Source organism: Oncorhynchus gorbuscha, linkage group LG03 (genome assembly GCF_021184085.1).
Source record: "Oncorhynchus gorbuscha isolate QuinsamMale2020 ecotype Even-year linkage group LG03, OgorEven_v1.0, whole genome shotgun sequence".
Classification (NCBI taxonomy): Eukaryota; Metazoa; Chordata; class Actinopteri; order Salmoniformes; family Salmonidae; genus Oncorhynchus; species Oncorhynchus gorbuscha.
In genome coordinates this window covers 36,374,693-36,388,383 of record NC_060175.1, presented here as the reverse complement: position 1 = coordinate 36,388,383, position 13,691 = coordinate 36,374,693, and the positions used below count along the sequence as shown (strand labels likewise).

Sequence of the window (13,691 nt, the reverse complement as noted above, 5' to 3'; positions counted from 1 at the left end):
ACATTTGTTTAAGCAAGTCAGCCATATCAGATATGTATTTTTAAAAGGCAGTAAATTAGTCTGAATGAACTGTTTCGCTGCCAGACAAGGTTCCGCTGATTGCCAGATGTAGCAGTGGTAAGGATTCATGGTGCTGAAAAGAAAGCTCTGATGTTGGGACAGCTTTATGTAGGCCCCAGTGGTGTGAAGTACTTAAGTAAAATACTTTAAAGTACTACTTAAGTAGTTTTGGGGGGGTATTTGTACATTACTTTACTATTTATAGTTTTGACAAAACATTTTTTTTACTTCTCTACATCCCTAAAGAAAATGATGCACTTTTTACTCCATTTTTACTCCAGACCACATTATCCCTGACACCCAAAAGTACTTGTTACATTTTGAATACTTAGTAGGAGAGAAATTGTCTAATTCACCAATTATCAAGAGAACATGCCTAGTCATCTCTACTTCCTCTGATCTGGCAGACTCACTAAACACAAATGCTTTATTTCTGAATGATGTCTGAGTGTTGGTGTGCCCCTAGCTATCCGTAAATTAATGTTAAAAACAGATTGTGCCATCTGGTTAGTTTAATATAAGGAATTTGAAATGATTTATACTTTTACTTTTGATACTTAAGTGCATTTTAACAATTACATTTACTTTTGATACTTAAGTATATTTAAACCAAATACTTTAAGATTTTTACTCAAGTAGTATTTTACTGGGTGACTCACTTTTACTGGAGTCATTTCCTTTTAAGATATCTTTACTTTCACTCAAGTATGACAGTTGGGTGCTTTTCCAACCAGGCCCTAACAGCTTGTGGACACCATTTGTCACCGTTATAGTGCAATTAATTCATTGTTAAGTTTTGTGTAGGCGCTTTTCTGGCATGCATATAACATTTTGGGGGGGAGTTTGCCCCACAAAGATGTACATGCTATAATCGCCACAACTGGAGAGATCTGAAAAGAACTGTGCAGCGATGCTCCCCATCCAACCTGACAGAGCTTGAGAGGATCTGCAGAGAAGAATGGGAGAAACTCCCCAAATACAGATGTGCCAAGCTTGTAGCATCATAACCAAGAAGACTCCAGGTTGTAATCGCTGCCAAAGGTGCTTCCACAAAGTACTGAGTAAAAGGTCTGAATACTCATGTAATGCACTGTACTTGCATACTCGTGTTTCTTTTACTCAATTCGTAGTTATGTGTTTTTTTGTATATTGTTTTTATTATACTATATATATTACTATCACTGCATTGTTGGGAATGAGCTCTCAAGTAAAGAACAAGAAGGCCGAGATATACACATTTCACCTGACATGACCATTACGCACATTACACATGGTGGGTGTGGAAACAATTCAATTCACTTTGGTGCACAATCTATCATAATTAATCAGAGGTACATATGGTCATAAAGGATTATACACATACAAATGGGTTCAAGTTAAAACCTAGGCAACAGTAAAAATATTATGTTGGAAACTGTTGGAATATCTGGTCAATAGTCTTGATATAATATAATAATAATAATAATATATGCCATTTAGCAGACGCTTTTATCCAAAGCGACTTACAGTCATGTGTGCATACATTCTACGTATGGGTGGTCCCGGGAATCGAACCCACTACCCTGGCGTTACAAGCGCCATGCTCTACCAACTGAGCTACAGAAGGACCACTATTTCACCTGTGTTCTGCTATCCCTGTTTTCAGAGCTCGTTTCGTTGGTCCAACATAGCTTATCATAGACCACAAATACACTTGATCAGATACATAATTTTTTTTGTGGAATACGTAATGATGCCCTTAATCTTGATGACCTTGCCCATAACAGGCTGATTGAACATTTGTCCGTAAAGTTACACTGGGTACATCGGCCACCTCTGTAATTGCCATCTGGCACAATTTCATGGAACCGGTGGAAGATCAGCGTTTGACTGATGTTGGAGGCGTGTCTTAAGACCACCCGCAGTGTTTATTTAAATACTGGTTTTATTCTATTAACTATATTATTATTATTATTATCACTGCATTGTTAGGAAAGAGCTCTCAATGTCAGAACTATTTTCTACATGTTGTATCCCTCAGCATCTCTCTGATTCAACCACTTCCCCTCAGCTCTCACTAACATACCAAGAAATGACAAGGAGTGCCACCTCACTTTACAGAATCGAAACTCTTGTCTTTCTGGCGGAAATTAAACTTGTTCCAGTCAGTGGTATCAGTTTGTTCTCAGATATGGCAGTGTCTGGTGTATCAGTCAGGAAGGACCACCTCAGCTGTCCACTCTGTCAGGAGGTGCTCAGGACTCCTGCTGCTATTCCATGTGGGCACACCTTCTGCAGTCTCTGCATCAAGGACTTCTGGGACAATGAAGAAAAGCATGATCGTTTCTGCAGCTGCCCTGAATGCCAATATACCTTTCACCCGAGGCCTAACCTGATCAAGAACATTGCTCTGGCTGAAATGGTGGAAGCCATGGAGAAGTCCAGGTGTAGAAATAATGCGGGTTCCGTAGGTAAGCACAGACTTGCTGCAGCCTGCCATCAGGCAGGGCCATCATCCAGTCAGACTCAGGAAAAGGCCAGACCCATGAAGAGTCCCCAAACCCCTACAGTCTCAGAGGCACTGAAGAGCAGAGTATGTCCCACACATGACAGACTGCTGGAGGTTTACTGCTGCGATGATGATCAATGCATCTGCCTTCTGTGCGCCCTGGTTGAGCACAAAGCACACTCCACTTTGTTCGTGAATGAGGGATGGAGCAGGAAACAGGTACTGACCTATAAATTTAAATCTGTTGCTGCAAGTATCCCAAGGGTTTTGTTTATAATGTACATTTGATCGCTTATTGATTCAATTCAAATTAGTAAGTAAATATCACTTAATTCCCTTGTGCGTTCCAGGATTTATGAGATCCTTTTTGGTTTTAACCTTTTAAATATTTAATCTGTAGATGTATTTTCCTTCCACAGAAACAGCTCCAGGACCTTAAGAAGGAATCAAAAAGAATGATCAAAAAGAGAGAAAAGGAGCAGAAGGACCTGACAGAGAGCATACAGAGGATTAAGGTGGATATATAGTAGGTCAGAGAAGGAAGTGAAAATAGTTATTTACGATGCTCTCAGGACTAAACCAACTAATGGCAATGTCTATGTCTCCTTCCTACCTTATGGGTGTACATTGCCCCAGTTGCCCAGGGGGACCACTGAAATGTGTTAGAATCAGCTTTATATGGCCTATATCTTTAAAAATGAAAAAGTCAAAGGTTCTGAAAAAAACGAACATAAATTGCCTCTAACTGTATGTGTAACAGGAAGGTAGTAGGGCTGCTGAAGAGCACTGCGAGGGCGTCCTCGCTGGGCTGATTGACTCCCTCCAGAGGCACTACTCCACCACAGTCAGAGAGCTGATCAGGGCCCAGGAGACAGCTGTAGTGGCTCAGGCTGAGAGCTCCCTGTGTAACCTGGAGACAGACATTGCTGAGCTGAAGAAGAAAGACACTGAGCTGGAGGAGCTGTCACAGACAGATGATGATATCCACTTCCTCCAGGTATGGTTAGTGTCATCACAGGCTGTACCCACTGTACACACACTGGTTGAATCAATGTGTCCACTTAATTTCAATGAAATTATATTAAACCAATGTGGAATTGACATTGAATTGACGTCACCACATCATTTCAACATGGACATTTGGGTAATGTTTGATTGAGACGTTGATCAATGAGATTTCAACCTTCAACCCACTCAAAAAGACAGCGAGAAGTTTGTTTAATTACCAATGTGTTATCACTATGCTTTCAACCATCTAAAAGCACAATCAAATTCGAATGGAAAAAACATTTTTTATTTATGGTTTAGTTGCCATCTAAATGTGTTATCACTGCGCTTCCAACCATTTAAAGCACAACAAAATTCAAATGGGATACAATGTCAGATATTTTGTATTTACACAACAACTTAATAACTCTGCATAATCAAATAACACAACCAAATGACCTGGATTGCAGTTGAGGTTGCATTAAAAGTACATAGTTCAAGTGTCCAATGGTGCTCGAGATTCTGCACAGATTATTCTAGCATGCTTTCTATGATTACGGAAGAAAATATTGATAGTTACAGTACCCTAACCTCAAAATGTGGCCATGGATGTGTTACTCATTTTAAGGATAAATACATCCTGTTACATTAGTTTGTAAGATAGCCTTAACATTAGGCTATTTACTGTATTAAAAAAGTCATATTGAATTGTGTTTGGTTGACAACAACCAAATATCAACATTTAAAGGATATCTAATGCTTGGACAGTTTCATCTTAGCCACTGGCTTAATTATTTTAGATTTGATTTTATTTCACCTTTATTTAACCAGGTAGGCTAGTTGAGAACAAGTTCTCATTTACAACTGCGACCTGGACAAGATAAAGCAAAGCAGTGCGTCACAAACAACAACAACACAGAGTTACACATGGAATAAACAAACATACAGTCAATAATACAATAGAAAAAGTCTATATACAGTGTGCAAATGAGGTAGGATAAGGGAGGTAAGGCAATAAATAGGCCATAGTGGCAAAATGATTACAATATAACAATTAAACACTGGAGTGATAGATATGCAGAAGACACATGTGCAAGTAGAGATACTGGGGTGCAAAGGAGAAAAATAAATAACAGTATGGGGATGAGGTAGTTGGATGGGCTATTTAAGGATGGGCTATGTACAGGTGAAGTGATCTGTGAGCTGCTCTGACAGCTGGTGCTTAAAGTTAGTGAGGGAGATATGAGTCTCCAGCTTCAGTGATATTTCTGCAGTTCGTTACAGTCATTGGCAGTAGAAAACTGTAAGAAAAGGTGGCCAAAGTAGGAATAGGCTTTGGAGAGGAGAGGCTTTGGGGGTGACCAGTGAAATATACCTGCTGGAGTGCGTGCTATGGGTGGGTGCTGCTATGGTGACCAGTGAGCTGAGATAAGGCGGGGCTTTACCTAGCAAAGACTTATAGATGACCTGGAGCCAGTGGGATTGGCAACGAATATGAAGCGAAGGCCAGCCAACGAGAGCATACAGGTCGCAGTGGTGGGTAGTATATGGAGCTTTGGTGACAAAACAGATGGCAGTGTGATAGACTGCATCCAATTTTCTGAGTAGAGTATTGGAGTTTATTTTGTAAATGACATCGCCAAAGTCAAGGATCGGTAGGATAGTCAGTTTTACGAAGGTATGTTTGGCAGCATGAGTGATGGATGCTTTGTTGCGAAATAGGAAGCCGATTCTAGATTTAATTTTGGATTGAAGATGCTTAATGTGAGTCTGGAAGGAGAGTTTACAGTCTAACCAGACACGTAGGTATTTGTAGTTGTCCACATATTGTAAGTCAGAACTGTCCAAAGTAGTGTTGCTGGATGGGTGGGCAGGTGTGGGCAGCGATCGGTTGAAGAGCATACATTTAGTTTTACTTGCATTTAAGAGCAGTTGGAGACCAGGGACGGAGAGTTGTATGACATTGAAGCTCGTCTGGAGGTTAGTGTCCAACGAAGGGGCAGAAATATACAGAATGGTGTCGTCTGCGTCGAGGTGGATCAGAGAATCACCAGCAGCAAGAGCGACATCATTGATTTATACTAATAAAAGAGTCGGTCCGAGAATTCAACCCTGTGGCACCCCCATAGAGACTGTCAGAGGTCCGGACAACAGGCCCTCCGATTTGACACACTGAACTCTATCAGAGAAGTAGTTGATGAACCAGGCAAGGCAGTCATTTCAGAAACCAAGGCTGTTGAGTCTGCCGATAAGAATGTGGTGATTGACAGAGTCGAAAGCCTTGGCCAGGTCAATTAATAAAGCTGCACCGTATTGTCTCTTATCGATGGAGGTTATGATAACGTTTAGGGCCTTGAGCGTGGCTGAGGTGCACCCATGACCAGCTCGGAAACCAGATTGCATAGCGAAGAAGGTACAGTAGGATTCGAAACGGTCGGTGATCTGTTTGTTAACTTGGCTTTCGAAGACCTTAGAAAGGCAGGGTAGGATAGATATAGGTCTGTAGCAGTTTGGGTCCTCCTTTGAAGAGGGGGATGACTGCGGCAGCTTTCCAATCTTTGGGGATCTCAGACGATATATAAGAGAGGTTGAAAAGGCTAGTAATAGGACATATTTTGGCGGATAATTTTAGAAAGTGAGGGTCTAGCCCGGCTGATTTGTTGGGGTCCAGATTTTTCAGCTCTTTCAGAACATCAGCTATCTGGATTGGGTGAAGGAGAAATGAGATAGAGAACAAAACACCCAGGAAGAGTAGGCTGTGGATAGAAGTTTAAAATAAAGCTATGCATTCGGAAAATTCATGCATGAAAATTCAAAACTGTTTTTGTTTTGTCATTATGGGGTATTGTGTGTAGATTGATGAGGGAAAAAAACATTTAATCCACTATAGAATAAGGCTGTAACATAACAAAACGTTGAAATAGTGAAGGGGTCTGAATACATCCCGAATGCACTGTACATCCCGGAGAACATTTGAAAGGTTTTAGATTGCTGTTAGGTTTGGGGGAATCTTATTGTCTAAATAGATTGTAAACCTCTAAATGTTTCCATGGTTACCCTCTTTACATGTGTAATATCTTTTTTTATAAACAGTTTTATAAATATACATATAAAAGCAGCGAATAAAGAGCAAAAGTGTTGGTTATTATACAACTTTTATGTCATTCTTTCTCTGACTATTTCTCTTGGAAACACACTAGAGGGCAGTGTCATGTCCCTTATACAGCAGGAGGACACGAGACGAGGTCATTAGCCCAATAGATACTGCTTTACGCTTTTAGCCAATGTTGAGGTTCAAAGAATGTGAAGAGTTTGTGAACCATTTGCACTTCAATGAATGACTTATTAGTTCATCCTTATAGTAAAGGTGACAGTGACAGCAGTTGTTCACTGATGGAGAAACTGTCTTAAAAGTGTCTCACATATTGTAAGGTTGTTCTTTTCCAGAGATTTATGTTTGGATGTTTTACCTATTTTGACATATATTGATATAAACTTTAAGATGTAAAGAAATGAAGCCGTACCCCTAACCAGCCTGGTCTTATAGACTAGACATAACCTACTAAATGTAAATCCGATGCACTCAGGATGATATGTTACGTTTGGTATGGCTATATAAGACAAATGGTTACTTAAACAAAAACAAAAGTAGGGTGGTTGGTCAGGGTGGGGGTATAACACGAACGTCTAGCAACTCAAAGGTTGTGAGTTCAAATCTCATAACGGATCTCTTCTCCTGACGTAACCCTCTAACCTAACTCCTAAACATAACCCTAGCCAGCTAGTTAACTCTAGCCAGCTAGTTAACCCTAGCCAGCTAGTTGGAATTTGCGACATATCATGTTTTGCAAATTCGGGAACATATTGTACGTTTTACCAATTCGTAACATAATACACCTTTTTAATTTGTAATATATCATATGAAATGGGTGTTGGACATCCACAAATTAATACATACCATACAAACTGTAACATAACATACTAAATGGAGTATCTCAGATTTACTTAAGGAATAATACGAAATGCTTAGAGACCAGGTTTCCCTAACTAACAGAAGTGGACAAAAACTTTGGAATGCAGAAAGGGGGCTGCCTAGAGGGCGGGACTACACTGTAATAGGCTCTGAGGAAATAAATAGGAAGGAAAGATCATTATTTCTTCCCAAACTTAACTACCAAAGGAGAGAGATTATAGCCTGCCGTAATGCTGTTTTTCTTTACCCCTGGGCCTGAGAAACATTTTAAATCTCTTCAAAAATGTTGGCGCAGACGAGGACCGTAGGCTAAACAACATTCCTGGACGTGCAATTCTCTCCCCTCCAGGTCATGATCAGCTCAACGTATTTGTCCTCTCAGGGCCATACTTCAGCCCATGGCCTCGACAGGACTCCATTGAAAACATATCTAAGGGAAGACTGGGACACAAAAGGGGATGTCATGAAAAAGGTTGTGATCAACGTTGGTGGCATGCGTCATGAAACTTACATGAGCACTCTGAAGAGCTTGCCTGGTACACGTTTGGCTAAACTGATGGATCATGACCCAAGTGGTGACCTTGAATTCTTCTTCGACAGACATCCAGGTGTTTTCTCCAATGTTCTGAATTATTACAGAACCGGTAAGCTTCACTGTCCAACAGATGTCTGCGGTCCCCTTTTTGAAGAGGAGTTGGCTTTTTGGGAGGTCGACAAGGCGGACGTGGAACCTTGTTGCTGGATAACATTCTGCCAACATAGGGATGCCGAAGTGGCCCTTGCAGCGTTCGGGCCATCTGACTCAAAAGAGCACCACAATGAAGACTTTTCAGAGTCATTCGATGTTGAGGACAACCCAGCTAATTCTCAGAGCCGCTGCAAAAGGTGGAAAGCAAAAATATGGGCTTTATTTGACGACCCATTCTCGTCTAAGGCTGCCAAGGTTTGTATTCTTTATTCTCTCCCAATTTAGAAAAAATGTAGTTTTGATAGGGACTGAATCAGGCTCGTCAGTGTGAGGCTGGGTAATTCCCTCTGGACATTCCTACCAAGCTGTGGAGAAGGTGGTGTGGTAGCAGGCAGGCTCTGTTTACTGCAGTTATAAACCATATGGCTTTTCCATAAACCAAACAGCTCTAATGACTGTGCAGAGCAGGCAGCAGGCATAGATACGGATCACAGCAGTGAAACAGAGTCACTCATTTTGAAGAACAATAAACACTTGCACTGGCTTGGAGATGCACGTGGAAGCAGCTCTGAAAGCCTCAAGCACATCTGATGAACCACACCTCTTTAAAGGCTGTGGTTATGAATACTGAGTTTGTGCCCGTGCTCTGCCCCTCTGGAAACGTAATTCTCAAACCTGTACATCCAGATCACCTTCTGTGCATGTGTTAATTTGCGTACACATTTTTTGCTTTGTTAATGTAGTCTATGTCACTACCTCATATTCGGAGCAGCTGAAATAAGAATCCCGCAGTGATTTGAACGAATATTCAAGGCCTTTATGAAGGCTACAACCTTCTCTGTCTGCTGTAATGGATATTGCAGTTGCACAAGCAGGACGCAGTCCATACATGTTGCTTTGGAGTAAAAACAATCTGTGTTTTGTGGGATGCTGTAGGCCAATCTTCGTAGTTGCTGCCATTTCGTTGCCATTTGCCAGAGTTGCTGAAATAGAACACTACTACTTTGGCTGCCTGTCCGCCTCCTGTTTAGCCAATGTTTACAACTATGATTTAAAAAAATAACACTAAATTGCTAATTAGACTATATGTCTGTGTCCTGCTTGTGTTTGATATGCTGCCTAAATAGCTGTATGTAACTCCCCACTTGAGTTATGCCTTGGGGCAAAAAATGTATGTGTGTGTGTGTGTGTGTGTGTGTGTGTGTGTGTGTGTGTGTGTGTGTGTGTGTGTGTGTGTGTGTGTGTGTGTGTGTGTGTGTGTGTGTGTGTGTGTGTGTGTGTGTGTGTGTGTGTGTGTGTGTGTGTGCGTGCGTGCGTGCATGTATATGTATGTATGTATGTATGTATGTATGTATGTATGTATGTATGTATGTATGTATGTATGTATGTATGTATGTATGTATGTATGTATGTATGTATGTATGTATGTATGTATGTATGTATGTATGTATGTATGTATGTATGTATGTATGTATGTATGTATGTATGTATGTATGTATGTATGTATGTATGTATGTATGTATGTACCTGTATGTGCCTAATTCCCCTCCTGAAAAAATAACATGAAAATGTGCATATGCTTAATAGCCTACTGAGGCATGGAATCCAATAAATAGTTGGAACATGTCAACCATGCCCTTTGTGTACAACATAAGATTTGTGGGCTACACCTGGTGTGTAATCATTTGCCAAACAATAGTTTTTATTGAACAAATTCAGGGAGATCACGCCCCGTTTTGGTTGCTTCCGTTTAGGAAAAGTTTTGCAACAGAATCAGCCATATCCATATCTTTATGCCATGCACTTCACAAATGCAATTTAAAACAAACAATAATAAGATAGAAATAAAAGTAATCACAGACAAAAAGGGCAAAAAAACAACTACCAGAAAAGGTAGTAGCATAAACCAAATGTAAAAAATAAGTAAAGGCACACCTGGGGTGTGCAAAAATAAAACAAAAAATCCACTGTTTCTACTACACTCAGATTCTCTTGTCGGCTGTTCCATAGGCTAGGACTGTAATAATAAAAGCAGCTTCACCAGAATTGAAGCTTCAGGGTGAATCTCAATTCTATGTTCTTCTTACATATGTTTTCCTTTCCTCCTTAAAACAGAGAATATTAGTGTGCAGGAACTTCAGATGTTCTGCTCCAATGTGCTTTGAGAAGGAGATGGGGAGAGAAGATGTGTGGAATTAAAAAATGCAATTGAGATTCACCCTCAGAGTCCCTTGAATGGTTCAGTAATGTAACTCTCATTAGCTCATGTCACTCAAATGAAGGTACTGTGGCTCCATATGAAACAGCAACCATGGGATTGAGTCAGTTCAGGAGACAACAGCCTCATCTCACCAACCAATAGCCTTTTTGATACAATGTATGTCCAACACGCCAATCAAACCTAGAAGACAAATAAATCAGTGTGTTGTTTGTGTCTTTAATCATTATGAGATGATCCACTCAGAGTCATATGATAACCCTTCTTGTCATTTGCAGGTCATTGCGTTTGTTTCCCTCTTCTTCGTCCTCCTTTCCATCACAGCTTTCTGTCTGGAGACACATGAGAGCTTCCACACGTTAGAGCAACGCACAGAGCTGGTCAATAATGGGAACCACACAGAAGAGGTGACGTACTATGAGATAGTGACCGAACCTACTCTGACTGTGGTGGAGGGTGTCTGTGTGGTGTGGTTCATATTTGAGTTCCTGGTCCGTTTCACCTGCTGCTCCAACATACTGGTGTTTGTGAAGAACATACTAAACATCATTGACTTTGTGGCCATCCTGCCCTTCTTCCTGGATGTGGGGCTGGGTGGGAATGCCCTGGGCTTCCTGCGTGTGCTGAACTTTGTGAGGATCCTAAGGATCTTTAAGCTGATGCGCCACATGGTGGGAGTGCGTGTGTTAGTCTACACACTAAAGGCCAGCGTTCAAGAGTTCTGCCTCCTTGCTGTCTTCTTTGGAATTGGAATGTTAATTTTCAGCACCCTGGAATTCTACGCAGAGCGAGTACATGGTGACCCTGAAGACCCAACTTTGTCTGCGCACACCAATTTTAAGAACATCCCCTTAGGCTTCTGGTGGGCGGTGGTTACCATGACAACCCTGGGCTATGGGGACATGTACCCGGAGACCTGTTCCGGCATGGTAATTGGAGCCCTGTGTGCTCTGGCAGGTATTCTGACCATCGCCATGCCTGTCCCAGTCATAGTCAATAACTTCCGCCTGTACTACTCCCTGGCCATGGCCCAACAAAAGCTCCCAAAGAAGAAGAAGAGGCAACACCTGCCACTGTCTGGAATGCTTAGCCAGCCATCCACAAGTGGGGAGCAGGTAGAATGATGCCTGTTATCAGGGGAGCGCTCTTGTTCAGGTATTTTATAATATTTGTATATTCATTTTTGATTATATTAATATCCCTATTTTTGTTGCTTAGAAAACAAGATCAACTTTTCTCTCTCTTTCCCTCTTAGAGTGAATCCCGGCGTTAGTCTGGCGTTAGTCTGGCTATGAGACCCTGGATGTAGAGACTGGATCCAGATTGTACCATTACACCGGATTGGGACATTATAGCTATGTTATACCATCAATAACATTAGAACATTTTACATTTTAATATCTTTATAGACCATTGCATGGGTAAAGGACAAACAATATTTGTTTGTGTGCATTCAAGGTAGTATGTATTATTGGTTTATTCGGATCACCATTAGCTTTTGCAGAAGCAGCAGCTATTTTTCCTGGGGTCCACACAAAAACATAAAACACAGCAAGTAACAAAACACTGATGTACTGGTAGATAAGAACAGTCACACAAATGTAAAATGATACAATATACAGTTAGTATTCCAAACATCAAGAACACCTTCCTAACATTGAGTTGCACCCCCTTTTGCCCTCAGAACAGCCTCAATTCGTTGGCGGCGTGGACTTTGTCGGGGAAAGGTGTCGGAAGTGTTCCACAGGGAAGCTGGCCCATGTTAACTTCAATGCTTCCCACAGTTGTGTCAAGTTGGCTGGATGGCCATTGGGTGGTGGATCATTCTTGATACACACGGGAAACTGTTTATTCACAGTTGAGAAACTGAGTGTAAAAAACCCAGCAGCGTTGCAGTTCTTGACACAAACCGCTGCCCCTGGCACCATACCCATTCAAAGGCACTTAAATGTTTTGTCTTGCCCATTCACCCTCTGAATGGCACACATACACAATCTATGTCTCAATTATCTCAAGGCTTAAAAATCCTTCTCTAACCTTATATACACTGATTAAAGTGGATTTAACAAATTACATCAATAAGTGATCATAGCTATCACCTGTATTCACCTGGTCATGGAAAGACCAGGGGTTCTTAATGTTCTCTACACTAATTGTACAAACAACACATTTAAAGAATAATGTGTGTATAGATTGTTTGTGTTAGAGTGTGATAGATTGTGTGGGAATGTGTTTGTATGTGTGTCATTTCACAGTCACTATTGTGCCATGAGATGTTGTTTTATCCATTTGTTTTATGTAATTTTGCTGTTTGCTTGAGTAATTGGAGATGGACGGGAGTTCCATGCGATCATGGCTCTGTATAATACTGTGCATTTCCGTGAATTGTTTTGGACATGGGGACTGTGAAGAGACCCCTGGTGGTATGTTTTATGGGTGTCTGAGCTGTATCTTATCTGATTATGCAACTTTTATACCAGACATAACCCTCCCCATCTTCACAACTTTGTCAAAATGACTTGACCATGATAATTGACCATTGAATGTTACCTAGGAGTTCAGCTTCCTCAACTTGCTCAATGGTCACACCCTTTATGCACAACTCCATTTGAGGTTTAGGTCTTAGAGAATGTTTTGAACCAAATACAATACTTTTGCTGACATGTAGAGTTTTCAATCATATTCAAGTTTCAGTCAAGTAATTTAAACTGAACAAAAATATAAACACAACATATGAGGTGTTGGTCCCATGTTTCATGAGCTGAAATGAAAGAGCCCAGACATTTTCCATGAGCACAAAAGCTTCTTCCTCTCAGATTTTGTAAACAAATTTGTTCACAGTTCATCCGTGTAGTGAGCATTTCTCCTTTGCCAAGATAATCCATTCACCTGACAGGTGTGGCATATCAAGAAACTGATTAAACAGCATGATCATTACATGGGTTGGGGACAATAATTGGCCACTCTAAAATGTGCAGTTTTGTCACACAACACAATGCCACAAATGTTTTGAGGGAGCATTAAATTGGCATGCTGACTGCCGGAATGTCCACTGCAGGAATAACCACGCCAGCCCAGGACCTCAACATTGGCTTCTTCACCTGCGGGATTGTCTGAGACGATATTCTGAAACTAAAAAATATTCTGATTGGCTGGACCTGGTTGCCAAATGGGTGGGCCTATGCCCTCCCAGGCCCACCCATAGCTTTGCCCCTGCCCAGTCATGTGAAATCCATAGATTAGGGCCTAATTGATTTATTTCAAGTGACTGATTTAC

General features: G+C 41.1%; 2 protein-coding genes across 2 annotated transcripts; both read left to right on the top strand.

The window, feature by feature from the left end:
- Positions 1-2,230: 2,230 nt before the first annotated feature.
- LOC124016937 (tripartite motif-containing protein 65-like) lies at positions 2,231-6,816 on the top strand. Its single transcript, XM_046332276.1, has 4 exons — positions 2,231-2,767; positions 2,968-3,063; positions 3,309-3,545; positions 6,736-6,816. The coding sequence occupies exons 1-4, from the start codon at positions 2,231-2,233 to the stop codon at positions 6,814-6,816; spliced, it is 951 nt and encodes a 316-aa protein (XP_046188232.1).
- Positions 6,817-7,683: 867 nt separating this feature from the next.
- LOC124031311 (potassium voltage-gated channel subfamily C member 2-like) lies at positions 7,684-13,361 on the top strand. Its single transcript, XM_046342393.1, has 3 exons — positions 7,684-8,451; positions 10,693-11,569; positions 11,670-13,361. The coding sequence occupies exons 1-2, from the start codon at positions 7,861-7,863 to the stop codon at positions 11,536-11,538; spliced, it is 1,437 nt and encodes a 478-aa protein (XP_046198349.1). The 5' UTR covers positions 7,684-7,860; the 3' UTR covers positions 11,539-11,569; positions 11,670-13,361.
- Positions 13,362-13,691: the final 330 nt, after the last annotated feature.

Coding starts and splice junctions, on each gene's coding strand:
- LOC124016937 (XM_046332276.1), top strand. CDS start 2,231: ATGGCAGTGTCTGGTGTATCAGTCAGGAAGGACCACCTCAGCTGTCCA. Junction 2,768..2,967: donor AGGGATGGAGCAGGAAACAG/GTACTGACCTAT, acceptor TTCCTTCCACAG/AAACAGCTCCAGGACCTTAA. Junction 3,064..3,308: donor AGAGCATACAGAGGATTAAG/GTGGATATATAG, acceptor TATGTGTAACAG/GAAGGTAGTAGGGCTGCTGA.
- LOC124031311 (XM_046342393.1), top strand. CDS start 7,861: ATGATCAGCTCAACGTATTTGTCCTCTCAGGGCCATACTTCAGCCCAT. Junction 8,452..10,692: donor TCTCGTCTAAGGCTGCCAAG/GTTTGTATTCTT, acceptor TGTCATTTGCAG/GTCATTGCGTTTGTTTCCCT.